The sequence below is a fragment of the Eurytemora carolleeae genome, unplaced genomic scaffold (assembly GCF_000591075.1).
Source record: "Eurytemora carolleeae unplaced genomic scaffold, Eaff_2.0 scaffold1675, whole genome shotgun sequence".
In the NCBI taxonomy this organism is placed as follows: domain Eukaryota; kingdom Metazoa; phylum Arthropoda; class Copepoda; order Calanoida; family Temoridae; genus Eurytemora; species Eurytemora carolleeae.
This window is the reverse complement of record NW_019397645.1, coordinates 1,187-22,821: the sequence shown is the minus strand read 5'-3', so window position 1 is coordinate 22,821 and position 21,635 is coordinate 1,187. Positions and strand designations below refer to the sequence as shown.

Genomic DNA, 21,635 nt, shown 5'->3' with positions numbered 1-21,635 from the left:
GGTGAAGAAGCCACTTTACAATTTTATAAATGTATAAGTTTCTGTTGGTTTCATAAAGTATTTGAGAAGAAGGGTTCTATCTCTTTCACTCATTCCATAAATCATTTTGAGCAGGTTGGGTTCTATCTCTCTCTCATTCCATGTATCCTTTTGAGTAAGTTGGGTTCTATCTCTCTCTCATTCCATGTATCCTTTTGAGTAAGTTGGGTTCTATCTCTCTCTAATTCCATGCATCCTTTTGAGTAAGTTGGGTTCTATCTCTCTCTCATTCCATGTATCCTTTTGAGTAAGTTGGGTTCTATCTCTCTCTGATTCCATGTATCCTTTTTAGTAAGTTGGGTTCTATCTCTCTCTGATTCCATGGATCCTTTTGAGTAAGTTGGGTTCTATCTGTCTCTCATTCCATGGATCCTTTTGAGTAAGTTGGGTTCTATCTCTCTCTCATTCCATGTATCCTTTTGAGTAAGTTGGGTTCTATCTGTCTCTCATTCCATGGATCCTTTTCAGTAAGTTGGGTTCTATCTGTCTCTCTCATTCCATGGATCCGATTGAGTAGATTGGATTCTACTTCTCTCTGTTTCTCTTTAGATACTGTTGAGAAGGTTGAGAAGGTATCATTCTCCATTGATACTCTTGAGCAGATTGGGTTTTACTTTTCTATATTCATAAATCCTAATGAGAAGGTTTGATTCTACTTATCTCTCTCTCCATGGATGCTGTTGAGAAGGTTGGATTCTACTTCTCTCTCTCTCAATGGATCCTGATGAAAAGGATGGATTCTACTTCTCTCTCTCTCAATGGATCCTGTTGAGAAGGTTGGATTCTACTTCTCTCTCTCTCAATGGATCCTGATGAGAAGGTTGGATTCTACTTCTCTCTCTCTCAATGGATCCTGATGAGAAGGTTGGGATCTACTTCTCTATCTCTCCATGGATCCTGATGCAAAGTTTGGGTTCTGCCTCTTCTCTCTCTCCGTGAATACTCCTGAGCAGGTTGGGTTCTACTTCTATTTGAAGAAGGTTAGGTGCTACTTCTCTCTTCGTGTATCTGTTTAGAAGATTGGGTTCGATCTCTCTCTCCGGTCCCTCTGTCCTCTGTTGTGTCCGGAGCGTATATTCTCCGTCTAACCTCGACAGTTGAGTTTTATACCTTGACAATTAGGGTAGTTTCAGATACGTTTACATTATGTACGTATTGAACAGTGATCTAGAATGACGACATAAAACCGACAGTGATAGGTAAATATTGAAGAACATTTACTCTTCTCCCGATCTGAATGCTATGATTAGCGATTAATGATTTTACCAACACCTGATTTTTTCTGTCTCATGAAATATATTTGGCATCAGGCAACATTTCAATCATGTTCTAATTCCATTTTCAGTTAAATATCATTTAAACATTCACTAAGTTCATTTTTAAAATTCCATTAATTTTGGAAAGGTTAGTTGTTCTGTTTCTCAAAAAATTGGTCTTGGTTTTTGTTTCTAATACATCTGATTCATTGTTAAATAATATGTACAAAAAGTACATCTATCCCATTGTCATATATACCTCTTTATTCCAGAAATAGCTACTTTCTTGTAAATTTAAACCGATTGTCTGATATACTTTTATTCTAGAAATAACTATAGTTTCCAGTAAATTTAAACCGATTGACTAATATAACTTTATTCTAGAAATAACTATAGTTTCTAGTTCAACTAACCAATTTACTAATAAACCCTTATTTATAGTTTCTAGTTCAACTTACCAATTATCTAATATACCTTTATTCTAGAAATAACTAGTTTCTAATTCATCTAACCAATTGTCTAATATACCTTTATTCTAGAAATGACTAGTTTCTAGTTCATCTAACTAATTGTCTAATATACCTTTATTCTAGATATGACTAGTTTCTAATTCATCTAACCAATTGTCTAATATACCTTTATTCTAGAAATAGTTTCTAATTCATCTAACCAATTGTCTAATATACCTTTATTCTAGAAATATCTAGTTTCTAGTCCATCTAACCAATTGCCTAATATACCTTTATTCTAGAAATAACTAGTTTCTAATTCATCTAACCAATTGTCTAAGATACCTTTATTCTAGAAATGACTAGGTTCTAATTCATATAACCAATTGTCTAATATACCTTTATTCTAGAAATCTGCACTAGTTTCTAATTCATCTAACCAATTGTATAATATATCTTTATTCTAGAAATGACTATTTTCTAGTTCATCTAACTAATTGTCTAATATACCTTTATTCTAGAAATGACTAGTTTCTAGTTCATCTAACCAATTGTCTAATATACCTTTATTCTGGAAATAACTAGTTTCTAGTTAAACTAACCAAATATCTAATATACCTGTATTCTAGAAATGACTAGTTTCTAATTCTTCTAACTAATTGTCTAATATACATTCATTCTAGAAATAACTAGTTTCTAATTCATCTAGCCAATTGTCTAATATACCTTTATTCTAGAAATAACTAGTTTCTAATTCATCTAACCAATTGTCTAATATACCTTTATTCTAGAAATATCAACGTTAACTTTTGCAGTGCAAAATCGACGTAAATATTCTTGTTTTTCACCTAAAATTGATCAATTTCAATTGTGGTCTCTAAATAAAAGTAAATTGCGTGTTAATTCACCAGAGTTGTCAGAATTCAACACAAACACAAAATGTACAAACTCACTTTATTTTTTTTTTGTATTCCAAGACATTTGGAATTTATAGACATAAAGCACTTTTTCTCGTTTTTTTTAATTAGATTGGCAAAATTTTCATCGATTTTTGTGTGAGAGCTCGCGCGCAACTGTAATTAGGACTGCTCGTCTCTAGTTCTACCAAAACATTACTAAATTTTGTTATTTAATTTTAACCTATTCTTATACGTAACAGTTAATTTACGCAAACTGTTATACCTCAACCTTACATTTATTCACTTTGGTTGTCTCGAGGTATAATATTGTGTGGTTGATGTCAACGCATCATCTGACTTAAATTACATTTGTTCTCTACAGAACAGCAGGAAATAAAAAGCCCTTGAAGGCAATAAACTCTGATTTTCCAATCCCTTTATCTTTGAAACCCAATATTTCAAACTATGTATTTTATTAGAATTTATAATTTAAGTTGGATATATCAAAGGTTTACCCCCATCAGGTTGCAAATATAGAGGGATTAGAAAATTGTTTGTGGCAAAAACTAAATTACTTTTCCAAAAAAAATAGGAGAAGAAACTATTTAATTCGGTACACCTAAATACAAATAAAAATAAAGGAATTAAAAATTATTATGTAATGGTGGTTAAACAAAATGCTTTTGGCCTAGTTTAACATAAGTATAATAGATTAAAAGGTTTAGTCTTACTGCTGCTGCTGTAAGGCTAACTATTAGTACATTTTAAGATGATATTAATAATGAGGAATTTTCCATTTTCTTTTGCTTTCATTGATGGCTTTACAAACAATTTTTATAAATCGTATTATTTTGGAGCCAACATTTTTTGATTTTTGATCTACAGTAAGGATTTACGAAAAAATCGTTTTGACGTTTATTAGATACAAACAAACCCTCAACCAACCCTCAACAAAAAGTTCACATGGTTATAATATTTTGACAACTGAAAATTGTCTTGAGACGTGAAATATTTTGTTTAGTATGAATAACATGTGAAATATAAGATATGTACAATTACACGACACTGTGAACTGGGATAAGTATAGATTTGCACTTTTTTACATTTGAGAAAAAGATAGAAAATTATGATGATCTGTTTTTATTTGAATGTTTTAAGGATCCTCTTAGACTGAAAGAATATTTACGTTGCTGGATTCGATTTTTAAAATTTGATCTACACCCTCTCTGCGCTTTACAACGGCATCTTTGCATTTATCTGATAAAAATGTGGACGATATTGTCGTTTTTCTTGGATTAAAAGTATTTAATTCTGATAGTTCATATATAAGCAATGATATCTTATTCATACTTGATCAGAGCTGAAAACTTTAAAATGGAATATCCTTATCCACCGATCGGTTAATTAATCTGGAGATTGATAACAAGAGGAGAACACGCATTATTTAATCTGGAGATTAAGAAAAAGAGGAGATTAAGCATTGATCTCGATATCCACCATCCAAAAGTTTTCAGCTCAGGCAAAGTTTATAAGGGTACCGTTATGAATCTACCATTGCCATATTTGCATGGAGTGTCACAAAAACACGTTCTGCCATCTTTAATTTTCATCCTCTTATTATTTGAGGGTGTGTGTTCAGGTTCCAATATTAGAGAATTGGTATTCATCTAAACCTCTTTTTATATTTGGTATAACTCCCTTTAAGTATCTAATTGCCTACTATGCTTTTGCATTATGTAAAACAATAGTAATAACATTCCTATGCAGTATGTATGTTGTAAGTGAAATAATATCATTTATTTATATACGTTGATATTATTAGATGTGACAATATTTTCTTATAATAGAGTAATACCACCTTAAATAACAATTATTTTTGTAAAATCATGATATCTAAAAATTCTTGTGTTCGAAAATTATGGATCTTAAATCAGAGACTTAAAGGAACTGTAGAATCTCCAATTATAGAGAGGCATGTCCCATTCACATCTTTACCCTTGAAAGCTTTGTCTCATCAAGAAAAATTAGAAATAAACTATTTCTTTTTAAAATCTTGGTTCGTTTCAAATGCGGGTTCTCTTAGAAAGTAACTTGCGGATTTCTTACTACAGAAACAATTGAAGCAGTATTAAGGAATACTCTTTTTTTCAGCTAAACAAAGGACGTTATCTCTTTAATCATGAAGCAGTTGAAATTACAAAGAAAAGAGAAAAGTATTGATGAAGTCGATGAACCAACTTAATTTATTTCAAGTTGGAATATTTTCCTTCGATCTTTTGTATTTCAGTCTTTGTGAACATTTTACTTTGAAAATGGCAACTCTATTCTACTCTATTCTACTATATTCTACTCTATTCTACTCTATTCTACTCTATTCTACTCTATTCTACTCTATTCTATTCTATCTACTCTATTCTACTCTATTCTAGTCTATTCTATTCTATTCTACTCTATTCTACTCTATTATACTCTATTCCACTCTATTCTACTCTATTCTACTCTATTCTACTCTATTCTAGTCTATTCTATTCTATTCTACTCTATTCTACTCTATTATACTCTATTCCACTCTATTCTACTCTATTCTACTCTATTCTACTCTATTCTACTCTATTCCACTCTATTCTACTCTATTCTACTCTATTCTAATCTATTCTAATCAATTCTACTCTCTTCTACTCTATTCTACTCTATTCTTCTATTCTACTCTATTTAACTCTATTTAACTTTATTCTACTGTATTCTACTCTATTCTACTCAAATCTACTCTACTCTATTCTACTCTATTCTACTCAATTCTACTCTATTCTACTCTATTCTACTTTATTCTTCTATTCTATTCTATTTAACTCTATTCTACTGTATTCTACTCTATTCTACTCTATTCTACTCTATTCTACTCTAGTCTACTCTATTCTACTCTATTCTACGCAATTCTACTCTATTTTACTCTATTTTACTCTATTCTACTCTATTCTACTCTATTATTCTCTATTATACTCTATTATTCTCTATTATACTATATTCTATTCTATTCTACTTTATTCTATTATATTCTATTCTACTCTATTCTACTGTATTCTACTCTATTCTATTCTATTCTACTCTATTCTACTCTACTCTACTTTATTCTATTCTATTCTAATCTATTCTACTTTATTCTATTATATTCTATTCTACTCTATTCTACTGTATTCTACTGTATTCTACTGTATTCTACTCTAATCTATTCTACTTTATTCTATTATATTCTATTCTACTCTATTCTACTTATTCTACTGTATTCTACTGTATTCTACTGTATTCTACTCTATTCTATTCTATTCTACTCTATTCTACTCTACTCTACTCTATTCTATTTTATTCTTCCAACAACTTGAAATCTATGAATCCAATTCTCTTATACTACTCCTTCAACTAATCTCATATCTAAATCAAATCTCAACTCTCAGGTTGGGTTTCTCTTCGAAGATACTTGAAATCTCAAATTTGTCAGCATTAATCAGCTTTTCTTCTAACACTTAATCTCCCTACCCCGGTATTCTTCTTCACACTCTGCTGGCTCACTACCCCGGTATTCTTCTTCACACTCTGCTGGCTCACTACCACCACATCACCGAAACCTTTTCGCTATTATTTAAGATATACTATTAGCTGACATTTTTATTTCTTTTCGAATAAAAAAATATGAATGATATCGATGCGAAGGTACAATAAAAACCAATTTTGATCTTAAGTTTTTAATTTCTTGGTTTATGCGTTACATTACAATTCTTTCCCTACTAAACTGACACAAACACTGACCTTCAGAAGCTTACTTTAGACATATTGTACTCCTAAACCTGGTTGCCATTATGTAGATTACAAACAGCGATTTTTAATTTAAATTCAAAAATGAACTTTTAGTATCAAAATTTTTAAAATAATAAAATAAAATAATTGCTGACTCTTTGCAATAGAGTTTTCATAGATTTACAACAAACATAAAACAATCCGTAATAAAGCTAATGATGAGCCGGTATTCGCAATAAGAATATAATTCGAATACAAAATGGGTTTCTTAAATTATAAATATAAAAATATTATATTTTCGTCTCATTTTTCTTGGATAAGAATTTAATACTATCTTTCCCCATCAATTAATCCAAGCATTTCTTTCCAAAAAATTAAATAGATGTCCGATGAGATGTCATTAATTAGCCGGATTAATTTTGAATGATTTGGCAAATTCTGAAAAATGTTGAAATGTCTGCAAGACAATCTGTGATACATCTAGATTGGGAATTTAAAATGTTTTAATTATTAATTTTTTATTTCTTTGAAATCGTCTTTTTATATTTAACCACTTTCACATTTTTACTATTCCTAATGTTATTTTTCTAAATTATTTTGCTTAATTTTGAATATTTGAAGATAATCTTTGTTATATAATGAAAGATAAGGATGAAACTCTATAGGGAATAATAAGTAGGAATTGTAAAATATTTACTAATGACAAATAGAAGTTAGAACTAAGAAATATAAAATATTGATATATATTTCATTTTGTAGTATTGAAAGAAATTACAAAGGTTCTAGTTACAATACAACAAGGGTAGGTTCTTGTTTTAGAAAAAATTAGTTTAGTCTTAACACGTCACAGTGCATTATATCAGTTATTATTATCTACATGTTAGAAACTCGTAACTTGTTTTATTCTAACGATTTCGATAACTTTGAAAATGAGTTAAATCCCTTTTAGCTCCTTCTTCTCCTACTCCTCCTCCTCTGACTCCTCCTACTTCTCCTCCTCCTCCTCTACCTCCTCCTACTTCTCCTCCTCCTCCTCCTTCTGATCCTTTATCTCCTCCTCCTCCTCCTCCTCATGATCCTGCTTCTCCTCCTTCTCCTCCTCCTCCTCCTCCTCCTCCTCCTCACAGAGTTTACCTTTTCTCCTCTCTATTCCATAATTTAGTCTCCCCTATAAACTATCCGTATTCCTGTAACTAGCTTGTTGGATGAAGAAGCCTTAGTCAGAGGAAATAGAAGGAAGCCATTAGTTTTTATACTTTTCTACGCTTCTTCTTCTTCTTCTTCTTCTTTATACTATACATTTATATATTATACTCTTCTACACTTCTTCTTCTTCTTTATACCATACATTTATATATTATACTCTTCTACACTTCTTCTTCTTCTTTATACTATACATTTATATATTAAAATCTTCTACACTTCTTCTTCTTCTTCTCCTTTATACTATTCATTTATATATTATACTCTTCTACACTTCTTCTTCTTCTTCTTTATACTATACATTTATATATTAAACTCGTCTACACTTCTGCTTCTTCTGTAAATTATACATTTGTATATTAAACTCTTCTACGCTTCTTCTTCTTCTTCTTTATATTATACATTTGTATATTAAACTCTTCTACGCTTCTTCTTCTTCTTCTTTATATTATACATTTGTATATTAAACTCTTCTTTCTTCTTCTTCTTCTTTATATTATACATTTGTATATTAAACTCTTCTACGCTTCTTCTTCTTCTTCTTTATATTATACATTTGTATATTAAACTTTTCTACGCTTCTTCTTCTTCTTTATACTATACATTTGTATATTAAACTCTTCTATACTTCTTCTTCTTCTTCTTTATACCATACATTTATATATTAAACTCTTCTACACTTCTTCTTCTTCTTTATACCATACATTTATATATTATACTCTTCTACACTTCTTCTTCTTCTTCTTCTTCTTTATACTATACATTTATCTATATATAAATTTGGCTTGTCTGTCTGTTTGTCTGTCTGTTAGTTTGTATCCAATAAACGTCAAAACGGCTGAACCGATCGGGCCCAAATTTTTTGTGGGACATCACTTGACCACAGGGAAGGTTTATGAATGATCAAAATTTCAAATATTTGTCTCAATCAAAATTTGATCTTCATTAAATTTTTGAAAATTTTAAAAATCCACGAAATTTTTTGCGAAAATCTGCGAACTATTTTTGTTTTGTTTTACGATGTACACAAAGAGAACATGTTCACAATTAATTTAGAAGATGGGCGCGAAGCGCGCTCTAAGGCTAGTATATTATACTCTTCTACACTTCTTCTTCTTCTTCTTTATACTATACATTTATATATTATACTCTTCTACACTTCTTCCTCTTCTTCTTTACACTATACATTTATCTATATATAAATTTGGCTTGTCTGTTTGTCTGTTTGTCTGTTTGTATCCAATAAACGTCAAAACGGCTGAACCGATCGGGCCCAATTTTTTTGTGGGACATCTAAGGACCCCAGGGAAGGTTTATGATTGATTGAAATTTTAAATATTTGTCTCCATCAAAATTCGATCTTCATTAAATTTGTGAAAATTTTGAAAATCCGCGAAATTTTTTGTGAAAATCCGCGAATTATTTTTATTTTGTTTTACGATGTACACAAAGAGAACATGTTCACAATTAATTTAGAAGATGGGCGCGAAGCGCCCTCTAAGGCTAGTATATTAAACTCTTCTACACTTCTTTTCCATATTTTCCGTATTCCTGAAAATATAATAATTTAAACAATTTAAATTAAAAACTAGTTTCTGAAAACAAATAGAAAGCCCCCCCCCCCCTCTCTTACACAGTATTTCAATAATTTAAATAGGCATTATTAATTATATAAACTCTAATTATTAATTATGTAAACCCTAATCAAAAAAGCTTTCTTTTTAATACTCAAATTTTTCACAATCATCATGACCTACTTTGAGAAAATTTTAATACAATATTGTTTTTTTTTCATAGGTTTATATTTTGAAATATCAAAGATTTACAACATCAGGTTTCAAAGATATAGGGATGAGAGCATTTCTGTTTGTTGTAATAACTAGTTCTTTTGTGCATATTCTATCCCGTTGTTATAACCAATACCCTGAGTTGTAACTATCCGTCCCGTCCTACTTTCCTTCCAATACACCTTCAGTCCAATACATTATGAAATATTAAACTTTTACATTTTATTGTAATATGGTAATATTGTAATATTGTAATATTATTGTTTTATTCTAATATTACAATGAATCATTTGAACAGGGTATAAAATATTAACCCTCATGAATTCTTTCTGGATCGATTTATTGATATTCATTTTTTAATTCACGCTTTGAAAATTTCAAGTTGTAAGTTTATTTTAGAAAAACTAAAACCGTTGAATCATGTTTGATAATCTACTGTAAAGAATGGTAAGACACGCGGTCTTTCAATTTTGATTTTTTAACCTCCCCTCAATGTAAAAACTAAATTTTAAATGTAAAAAAGATTTGTTAGAAAAAACAGGTTTACTTTTGTCTTAATTAAGCAAGGAATTGATATTACCAGTTGATTGCTAATGAAATGTGTGAATAAGGATGAATAAATGTAAACCCTGCGCCAACTTGACACAACTACAAGAACCAAAAAAAACTGTTGAAAAGGAAAATTGCATTTCAGCAATCTAATCTGTATTTGATGTTCAAGCAATTAGTTTTACCCATTGCTTGCAAGGAACTATACATAAATCATGATGCTCACAACTACAATAGCTATATATTCTCATTCCGCCCCGCCCCCTCCCCCCGCTTAAATGATGCATTATCCCTAAATTCTGTGTTTTGATCTCCTCCCACTGTAGTATAACTACACAGATTAGACGCATCCTAGTCTATATATTTCTTGGTTGGTTGAAAAACAACTTATTAAAGGCGTGCCTTACTGTAGTTTCAATGGCATCTTATAGTCTCTAAACTATTTTTACCGATTCATCTAAATCGGGGCCTCATGTCTAATAAATATATAATCTATTTGAAATGTTTACGGAACTGTTTATATTCAGATAAACTTTTCTATGTTTACTGTGTCTGAAACCTGGCCGGGTTGGATTAGATTAGATTAGATTAGATTAGATTACCCTGAACCTTTTCCTTGATAACTCCATAATCCAGCATAAAAAGGGATTTTATGTATCACATCCACAAAAAAGTATGTCTGAAAAGACTAAACCAACCTTCCATGGATATACATCTGAAATGTATAGAGTTTTCCTTAGTAAGTAATGTTAATAATGTTGTAATATATATAGTAAATATATAATGTTGTTAAGCTAGTTTACCAAGTTTACCAAGTTATAAGCTTAGTTTAACTTTATACGTTAATTAATGGGAGTATTTGCTTAGTCCTATATTCTTCTATTATCTACATATTCTTCTATTATCTTCATATTCTTCTATTATCTACATATTCTTCTATTATCTACATATTCTTCTATTATCTACATATTCTTCCATTATCTACATATTCTTCTATTATCTTCATATTCTTCCATTATCTACATATTCTTCTATTATCTACATATTCTTCCATTATCTACATATTCTTCTATTATCTACATATTCTTCCATTTTCTGTGTTTCCTATTGTTCGAGATATATATAAATATATTCCAGCTCATGGTTTGTTGGAGTCCTGATAATGTGAATAATTGAAGGATTTAAGGAGACTTAGGAGGAGGGGGGAGGGGGGAATTCAGGGGAATATTGGGGGATACTGGGGGAATCCCTGATTACAGGGGGATTCTGGAGGAAACCTGAGGTTGGGGGATTATGGCTGCTAAGGATATAGGGAAAGGATTAGGGAGTAAAGAAAACACATGAAAATTCAATAGTTGTTTTCCTTATTAATTTTCATTTTTGAATTGATTAATCAAAGGAAATATGTTTTTGCCACAAACTATATTTTCTTGGCCCCTCTAACCCGATGTTGTAAACCTTTGATATATCAAACTATGAATTATGTTCCAAAAGTTCCGCAAAAACTTTTAGTCCAAATCTGAACAAAAATCTTAAGAAATAAAACAGCAAAAATGTGTTTACTGTTTATAAATGAATTACATTTTGAATTTTTAAGAAAAAAAAAATGTGGAATGAAAAGTTCCATTTTGCTATCTTAGCAAAAAAAATTTTCACGGATTTTTTTTGTCATAACTCAATAGATTTTTTAGAAACGTTGAAAAACATAAAAAAACCATTTTCTTATGAATTTCTAAGGGCAAATTTATTTTTTACAGAAATTATTATTTATGAAACAATAATTATTTTTGACTTTGGTCAATTTTACTTCAATATTTTTCCACCGGAAGCATGATTTTTTTAATTAAATACTAATCCCGTTTTTTCGACTCATCTTGTATAAATATGATTTACAGAATATACCTAGCTATAATATATATATATATATTTAGGATGATGTATGTACCAGTACAAGCTAGGAGAGGGAGCTATATACCTAGCTATAATATATATATATATATATAGGATGATGTATGTACCAGTACAAACTAGGAGAGGGAGCTATATACCTAGCTATAATATATATATATATATATATAGGATGATGTATGTACCAGTACAAGCTAGGAGAGGGAGCTATATACCGAGTGGGGAGGACGCACAACAACTTCAAAATCATTTTCACATGGTAAATGGTAGACGTGGATCAACCAGAGAACTAAACCAGGTATATCGTAGACATGGAATTTTGGTAGATCGTAGAAATGGATATTTGGTAGATCGTAGACATTGATTTTTGGTAGATCGTAGAAATGGATATTTGGTAGATCTAGACATGGATTTTTGGGTAGATCACAGAAATGGATATTTGGTAGATTGTAGACATGGATTTTTGGTAGATCGTAGAAATGAGTATTTGGTAGATCGTAGACATGGATTTTTTGTAGATAGTAGACATTGATATTTGGTGGATCGTAAATATTGATTTTTGGTAGATCCTAGACATGGATATTTGGTAGCTCGTAGATATGGATTTTGGTAGATCGTAGACATGGATTTTTGGTAAATCGTAGACATGGATTTTTGGTAGATCGTAGACATGGATTTTGGTAGATCTTAGACATGCATTTTTGGTAGATCGTAGACATGGATTTTTGGTAGATCGTAAATATTGATTTATGGTAGATCGTATAGGTGAATGTTTGGTAGACCGCACACACGGATATTTGGTAGATTAAGATACGAAAGTCTATTTAGAAGAATGAATAAATAATTGTTTTACATTATATAAGTTTCTACTTTCCCCCCTTACATGGTTTTCTTCTTTCCATTTCTATACACGTGAAAACTTTTAAGCATTTGGAAGCGAATAGTATTCATCTAAGTCCTGAAACAGTTTTTCTTTTTTCTTTTCTCATGAATATATCATGTACAAGTACCTTTGTTTCGGCGAAAGTGATGGAGATGTTCGTGTTTTTCTGTCTGAAAATTTATCAATTTTATTATCACTTACAAAAAGAATGTTGATAAAGGTTGCCAACTAATAAGTGGGGCAGCACAAAACATCAGTTCTTGATTTTAAAATTTTTTGGTAACAAAACCGTGAAAAGGTTTTATGGATAAACTCTGTTTAAAAGTTCCAGTCTCTGGTTTTCCTTAAAAGCCTTCGGCCTATCTTGGTAAACTTCCTGGGGGGAGGAACATCGAGCTTCTAAGAATTCCAACCAATGCAATCTAGAACCTTTATCTTTATTTTTGGATAAAATATTCAGAATACTAAGATTAAAAAACCTAGTCAAAATGAACGAGAACAAATCTGGTCAAACAACTTTTGATATCTCTGGGTCAATACAAGTTAATAAGACGTTTGAATTCGAAAAGAAGTAATTTCTTTTTTTTTAACTATTTATTTTTATACCTCAGCATAAATATTAAATGATAATAATCTATTTTCAAAGCCCCGGAGAAATAGTCCCCCCGGTGGCCCACTCCGGTATGCCGAATACATTAGCGCCTGATCCAATCAGGGTTCAGTCATGTGTCATGTGTTTGTTGTCTATTCTGAACCAAAAGAAATAGTATTACGGTAACATCTATCTTTCTATCGATCTCATCATCAAATTAGAATTATGAATCCTTCAATCGGCGCTATCAGTAAATGGAAATATTTACTTCTACTAAAACTATGGTGGCGCCCCCCCCCCTTCCCCCTTCCTTCTTTTAAAAACTAACCATGGATTATTTAGTGCCCAGATATCCGGTTAAACCACGGAAATGACCCGGGAGATGAACCCGGACACAATCCTCTACAGCGAAGACGATCTCTCCCTAAAACCCCGAAGAAGCATCAGAACTCCGGGCATAACGGTCACCAATCAAACCAAACCAAACACAATCAGAACCAGTCCAGCTATAATCAACAGTATAGTTATGATACGGTAATGGCATTGCTAAACATTTTTAGCAATTTTTTCACAAAGATTAATTAAACTATTTAACATGTTAAACTAGCTCTTACATGACAGTTAAATAAAAATCTGCTTGCGACATTTCCCATGTTTGACGCTTTTTTCATTTAAAGTTGTCTACATTTTCCCGATTTCACCATTAATATAAATATTTTCAATCTACTAATGGTTAAGAGAATAAACTAAATGTATTCTCGGTATTCTTTTAGAGGTTGGAATATAAAATAATTTTGATTAACATTCAAAAATGAAACACCATAACTTTCTATTTTTATGAATCTTTTCATGTGATCCAAATTTTACAAGCTTTCACGCAAAAATCTAAGAGAATTTTTCCAATTACTTCCTGAAAACTAAAGCTAAAAATAAGTACTCTACGGTTCTTAAATGTAGATGTCTAGAACTGTGAAAAATATATTTAACAATTAAAAAAAAAATTTTTCCAATTGATTTAATAATAAATATTACAAAATTCCAATATTTTCCGAGACTGTTAAAAATTAATGAGAATTAATAAGGTAAAATAAAAGGCCAAGGCGACCGTTGTAAAGTTTATAAACAGTTTTTCAAAATACTTGAACACAGACTTATAAAGTGAAATGGTTATTTGGCTAAAGGCTATGTTTCTTTAGTCATAAATTGGGTCTAACAGTCTTCCCATTTCACAGTTGTATGGGTCTCAATGTATTCAATATTTTCATAATTTAAAGAATGTTATATTTATTGCTTAATGATTTTCTAAGGAAAATAAAGTAAATAATTTATAATTTCTTAACAAAAGTAAATGGGTTTATGTTTCTCAAACAAATGCCAAAAAATGCGCGAAAATAATAATTATGAGTAATTAATTAGTTTATTCGTGAAAAGGGTATTTTTGAAACATTTCTTTAAAAATGGTTAATGGTATGAAATGGTTATGAAATAAAACCAACTTTATCCAAGGATTTACTCATTTGATTTATAACTCCGGTACAATTCTATAGAGTGTGTTACAGAAAATCCGCCGAATTATATTTGTCATCTGATTGCTTTTTTTAAATTTAAAGAGATTAAGTCCTTTCTTGGTGAAAAACTGCTGACTCATATGTGTTTTTATGATATCTCATTTACTGATGATGATTGTCGTATCTTTAGAGATTTTTTGAAAGAATTAACTTAATCGGTTGAATGCAAGAGTTAGGGATAAGTGCTTTCTGAAGTTTCGACCTCTGGTCTTCTTCTAGAAAAGTATTCCTTCCTAAGGTTTGATCTAACTAAAACATAAAGGTTTACTGACTGGTATAAAATGAAGAAAAGTTGTAAATGTTCAGTTCAGCAATATTGTTTATGTTTACTATTTAGCTAAATGTTTAAAAGTTTTGAAATAGAAATGTAAACTAGCAACTTATCTAAAGATAAATAAGATAAAAGGACAACGCACTTAAGTAAAAGAGTCTAGGAGACGTAATTTCAAGTATCACTGAAATTAAAGAGCGGCAAGTCCTATTTACAACGGTACCCGGCCTTTCAACCTTTGTCTAATCAAATTTCCCGGAACTCAATTTTCAGCTATAAGAATAAGGATATCTAAGACAATTGTCCAGACCAAGGTTTAAAGGTACCGTTGTAAACCAAACTTGCCACTTAAAAATAGCGGGAAACCGGAAGTTCTGCGCAGTCTCTCTTTAAGAATATACCCTTGACTTACCAGGGCAAGATGCGTTCAGTTTCTTCAATTAAATTCAATAAATAAATAAATGAAAAAATATCGATTTATTGTGATAAAATCAAATAATGATTATCATTCACAATTAATTATAAAACAAATGTGGAATAGCAGATCTTTTATATTTTTTTTTCATGGCATGATTAACATGAAACTGCTCCTGGTGGTGTAGTTGGTGTTCAATAGGGTGAACCGCATTACATTCAATCGCTTTTTGGTCTTATATTCTACCATACTTAAATTCTCAGAGTTATCTTTCGTTGCCTTTTTATTCAAAACAAATCATCCCACAAAAAAGTATTAGAGAGAAAAAATGTTTAAATGGTCAAACTATGATCGGAAGTTTGTTTTTTGCATTTTAGGAGTTTGAAAGCCCGACACCAAGCATGGTTTGGGATGAAAAGCAACAGGCCTACATACCTAAATATCAGGTATAATGAATATAATTAAAACAAATTATAAAAAATTAAAATATAAACTTTTTTAGATAAAGAAGAACCATTTTGAGGATCAGTTCGATCAGTACTTATATCAGTCAAGACATATCAGCACACCGGTAAATATCTTTATATATGGGATTGTTAAACAATCAGTACTCTGGTATATATCTTTATATAAGGGATTGTGTAACAATCAGTACTTCGGTAAATATCTTTATATATGGGATTGTTAAAAAATCAGTACTTCGGTAAATATCTTTATATTTGGGATTGTTAAACAATCATTACTAAATATCTATTGAAATGGATTTTTCGTTAAATAAAATGTTTATTATTTCTTAATCTTAAATCGTTAAAAAAATTATAAACATTACCTTAAAATCTTTCAAGTTGTTTAAACTTGTTTTTTCAAATCTTTTCTAGTTTCAAATCTTCTTCCAATTTTCTGTGTCAGAAAATTTTAAACCAAAATCAAAAATACTTTTAATTAAAATGTGAATTTTCCTGTCATGAAAAATATTTCTCATGATATTTATAATATGTCATAAAATTCATAGTTGACATTTAGCATTTACATTATCGATAAAAATTAATTATGAACATCATAAAAACTTACAAATTTTTAAAAAGGTTAGAGAAAAAGTAAAAATTGAATATTTTCTATTCTGTAACTTTTGTAAAAAACAGAAATTAAAAGATTGAGACGTTATTTTGTAAAAAAATATGTTCAATTTACCAAAATATTTTAAATAAGCTTTCATGAAAATCAAGATTAAATTTCTTTAAAAAAAATAATTAAATTTTCTTTTCTCCAGGTCATAAAGACTCATGAGGCACCAGAACTGGTTCTAGAGGTTCCTTCAGATAGTGATTCATCTAGACGTCCTAGTGGTGTATCTATCTGTCCTAGTGATAGGACAGGACATTCACAATCCCCTAGAGTTAGCCAGGTAAAGCCCCCCTCCCATCCAATCCCCTAGAGTTAGCCAGGTATAGCCCCCCTCCCATCCAATCTCCTAGAGTTAGCCAGGTATAGCCCCCCTCCCATCCAATCCCCTAGAGTTAGCCAGGTATAGCCCCCCTCCCATCCAATCCCCTAGAGTTAGCCAGGTATAGCCCCCCTCCCATCCAATCTCCTAGAGTAAGCCAGGTATAGCCCCCCTCCCATCCAATCCCCTAGAGTTAGCCAGGTATAGCCCCCCTTCCATCCAATCTAAACATAAGAAGAAAATCAATTTAAATCAAAATTACTAGGCGACTTTGTGACCTCGCAGCTCCTTTATTTTGGATTTTACTCCCCAAATATACTAAATGCAAATTTATAATTCATTACTTATGTTCTTATCAAGAGGTTTTTAAGAAAATAGTTATTATTTAATCAAAGTTACTTTAGTTCAACATAGTTTGCAAACAGATTAAAACTATTCAATCGAAAATTGCACCAACAAAAAATTAAACCAATGAAATGGAGGAGTATTCATAAAACTCACTTAACAACACGAATAAATATTTAGATATTAAAAAAGGTTTTATCAAGAAACGGTAAAATCTGAGTGTAGTTGAGTTTAATCCAACCCTTCCTCATATTTCTTGGCAACCTCGTGTGACTATCTATCTATCTTAACATTATTTACCTGGAATAGTATAATCACGCGAGATTTCCAAGAAATGACGAGAGGGGAGCAGGGATCCACAACGGAAAGGTTTTTCATGATATTTTGGTTCCTTGGTAAAGCATTTCATGGTTGATAGAATTGTTTAATAACATAACAGTGCTAATCAGAAAGACGGGAATTAATTTTCAATCAGACGACTTTATAATCTTATTTTACAAAGGAATTGAGTTTTTGTCACAAATTGGAATTTTCTAATCCCTCTCTTTGCAACCTGATGGTGTAAACTTTCATTATTTCAAACTTAATCAAAATTATCATTAATCTATGATTTCAGGCCCGGATAGAGATCGAAGGATTAGTTATACCTGGAGCAGTTAGAATTCAACGGAGAGCTTCGCATTGTGGAGAACTTCAGTCTCCAGGATCCATGACACCCTTACTCCCATCCTTACTCAAGGTATACACCCTTTCTCCCATCCTTACTCAAGGTATACATCCTTACTCCCATCCCTAGTCAAGGTATACCACCTTGCTTTCATGCTTAATCAAGGTATAAACTATCCCTTATTCCTATTTTCACTCAAGGTATACAGTCCCTTATTCCGATCCTCACTCAAAATATTCACCCTTACTCCCATCCTTATTCAAGGTATAAACTATTCCTTACTTCCATTCTTACTCAAGGTATATAATATTCCTTACTCCCATCCTTATTCAAGGTATAAACTATTCCTTACTTCCATTCTTACTCAAGGTAAATAATATTCCTTACTCTCATTCTTACTAATAGTAATCCTCTTACAGTTACTGAAAGCTTACGGCACAAGTCTCATCACAATTTGCATTCCTTTCACCTACCTTGACCTTCTTAAATCCTCCTAAGTGCCTCAGAGTAGGAGTAGAGGCCTACCTTGACCTTCTTAAATCCTCCTAGGTGCCCCGGAGTAGGAGTAGAGGACTACCTTGACCTTCTTAAATACTCCTAGGTGCCCCAGAGTAGGAGTAGAGGCCTACCTTGACCTTCTTAAATACTCCTAGGTGCCCCAGAGTAGGAGTAGAGGCCTACCTTGACCTTCTTAAATACTCCTAGGTGCCCCAGAGTAGGAGTAGAAGCCTACCTTGACCTTCTTAAATACTCCTAGGTGCCCCAGAGTAGGAGTAGAGGCCTACCTTGACCTTCTTAAATACTCCTAGATGCCGGGCCCCGGAATAGGAGTAGAGGCCTACCTTGACCATCTTAAATACTCCTAGGTGCCCCGGAATAGGAGTAGAGGCCTACCTTGACCTTCTTAAATACTCCTAGGTGCCCCGGAATAGGAGTAGAGGATCTTCTTTACCGGATAATATTGGTACAGAGCAACTCTACAGGTATTGGACCAAATCAAGTGATTGTTTAACTTTTTGGTTATACATACAATTAGTACATATTTAGTGCAATCTATATAATAAAACAAGACATTCGTATATATATATATATGTTGCCTATAGCCGGCCAAACGGCTGGACCGAATGGGCTGAATTTTTTTGTGGACACTCATGGGTGGCCGGGGTGTTATAGGCTAAAAAAGTTAGAAATTCTTTTAAAATTTTTTTTAAAAATTTAAAAAAAAATTTCCACGGGCAACGCCGGGCCCTTCAGTTAGTACTCATTAAAGATAGAAATTTGATTTAATAATTCCACGTGACATTAAAACATTAAAGAAGTGAACAATCCCTTTTTAAATTCATCGACAGGGTCCAAATGCATAAATTCTATTTTTCTTGGCATGAATTTATCTTCGATAAAACTTAATTTCAATTTTATTTGACATGAATTGGCTGTCTGGAGACTCAAGTCTGATGTCCTATCCAATTCTCCTTGAAATTGGAGGCATAAAAGCCAATAAATTTTACACATCAATTCAACTTTGAATTTAAAATGAAAAAGTTTGATTGTTTGGTGTGTAGTTTACGAATACAATGTGAGTGGATGTTAGGGGGGGGAGGGGGTGTTAAAATTACTGAGTTAGTTGTAGTTGAGATGGAAGCAGGGTATTGGAAAATTGGGATGGATAGAAATGAATAGAGGAAATTAATGATAAAATAATAGGTATACAGTGGTTACCAGAAAACAGTGGACAGATCGTTGTCTTCTTTCTTCAATTTTACTATGATGTTGCTCAGCATTTTATAATCTTTAAGATTGTAAATGACAGTTTTCTAAGAACGTTCAAGGCATACTGAGTTTTTGCCACAAGCTCTGATCTTTCAATCCCTTTTTCTGTGCAACACGATCAGACCAAGGATAATTGAGTAAGTGAGAGAGCAGGGATAATTGAGTAGGTGGGGGAGCAGGGATAATTGATTATGTGAGGGAGAAGGAATAATTGATTAGGTGGGGGAGCAGGGATAATTGAGTAGGTGAGGGAGCTGGGATAATTGAGTAGATGGGGGAGCAGGAATAATTGAGTATGTAAGGGAGCAGGGATAATTGAGTATGTGAGGGAGTAGGGATAATTGAGTATGTAAGGGAGCAGGGATAATTGAGTAGGTGGGGGAGCAGGAATGATTGAAAAGTTGAGGGAGCAGGGATAATTGAGTATGTGAGGTAGCAGGAATAATTGAGTAGGTGAGGGAACAGGGATGATTGAATAGTTGAGGGAGCAGGGATAATTGAGTAGGTGGGGGAGCAGGAATAATTAAGTGGGGGAATAGGGATGATTGAATAGTTGAGGGAGCAGGAATAATTGAGTAGGTGGGGTAGCAGGGATAATTGAAGAGTTGAGGGAGCAGGGATAATTGAGTAGGTGGGGGAACAGGAATTATTGAGTTGGTGGTGGAGCAGGAATAATTGAGTATGTGAGGGAGCAGGAATAATTGAGTAGGTGAGGGAGCAGGAATAATTGAATAGGTGAGGGAGCAGGGATGATTGAATAGTTGAGGGAGCAGGGATAATCGAGTAGGTGGGGGAGCAGGGATGATTGAATAGTTGAGGGAGCAGGGATAATTGAGCAGGTGAGGGAGCAGGTATAATTGAGCAGGTGAGGGATCAGGGATAATTGAGTATGTGAGAGAGCAGGGATAATTGAGTAGGTGAGGGAGCAGGGAAAATTGAGTAGGTGGGGGAGCAGGGATAATTGAGCAGGTGAGGGAGCAGGTATAATTGAGCTGGTGAGGGAGCAGGGATAATTGAGTATGTGAGGGAGCAGGGATAATTGAGTAGGTGAGGGAGCAGGAGTAATTGAGTATGTGGGGGAGCAGGGATAATTGAGTAGGTGAGGGAGCAGGGATAATTGAGTAGTTGAGGGAGCAGGGATAATTGAGTAGGTGGGGGAGCAGGGATGATTGAATAGTTGAGGGAGCAGGGATAATTGAGCAGGTGAGGGAGCAGGTATTATTGAGCATGTGAGGGATCAGGGATAATTGAGTATGGTAGAGAGCAGGGATAATTGAGTAGGTGAGGGAGCAGGGATTATTGAGTAGGTGGGGGAGGAGGAATAATTGAGTATGTAAGGGAGCAGGGATAATTGAGTATGTGAGGGAGCAGGGATAATTGAGTATGTGAGAGAGCAGGGATAATTGAGCAGGTGAGGGAGCAGGTATAATTGAGCAGGTGAGGAAGCAGGGATAATTGAGTATGTGAGGGAGCAGGGATAATTGAGTAGGTGAGGGAGCAGGGATAATTGAGTATGTGAGGGAGCAGGGCTAATTTAGTATGTGAGGGAGCAGGGATAATTGAGTAAGTGAGAGAGCAGGGATGATTGAGTTTGTGGGGGATCAGGGATAATTGAGTTGGTGAGAGAGCAGGGATATTTGAGAAGGTGGGGGAGCAGGAATAATTGAATTTGTAAGGGAGCAGGGATAATTGAGAAGGTAAGAGAGCAGGGATAATTGAGCAGGTGAGGGAGCAGGTATAATTGAGCAGGTGAGGGAGCAGGGATAATTGAGTAGGTGAGGGAGCAGGGATAATTGAG

General features: G+C 32.7%; 2 protein-coding genes across 2 annotated transcripts; one reads left to right on the top strand and one right to left on the bottom strand.

Moving 5' to 3' along the window:
* The first annotated feature begins 1,050 nt into the window (after positions 1 to 1,050).
* LOC111715316 (uncharacterized) lies at positions 1,051 to 19,010 on the top strand. The gene is made up of 8 exons (XM_023490635.1): positions 1,051 to 1,238; positions 12,054 to 12,180; positions 13,700 to 13,891; positions 15,989 to 16,057; positions 16,114 to 16,182; positions 16,882 to 17,016; positions 18,017 to 18,139; positions 18,934 to 19,010. Exons 2-8 carry the CDS (start codon positions 12,055 to 12,057, stop codon positions 18,964 to 18,966), a joined length of 747 nt encoding a protein of 248 aa, XP_023346403.1. The 5' UTR covers positions 1,051 to 1,238; position 12,054; the 3' UTR covers positions 18,967 to 19,010.
* A 1,042-nt stretch (positions 19,011 to 20,052) lies between these two features.
* Positions 20,053 to 21,366, bottom strand: LOC111715317 (proline-rich protein 36-like; the record flags this gene model as incomplete). The annotated part of the gene is made up of 1 exon (XM_023490636.1): positions 20,053 to 21,366. A coding segment is annotated over one exon (1,314 nt), but the record flags the coding sequence as incomplete, so codon positions are not given.
* Positions 21,367 to 21,635: the final 269 nt, after the last annotated feature.

Bases quoted from the DNA above. Each gene is read 5' to 3' on its own strand.
- LOC111715316 (XM_023490635.1), top strand. From the start codon at position 12,055: ATGATGTATGTACCAGTACAAGCTAGGAGAGGGAGCTATATACCGAGT. The intron at 16,058-16,113 runs GTATAATGAATA...AAACTTTTTTAG, and splicing joins CCTACATACCTAAATATCAG to ATAAAGAAGAACCATTTTGA. The intron at 16,183-16,881 runs GTAAATATCTTT...TCTTTTCTCCAG, and splicing joins CAAGACATATCAGCACACCG to GTCATAAAGACTCATGAGGC.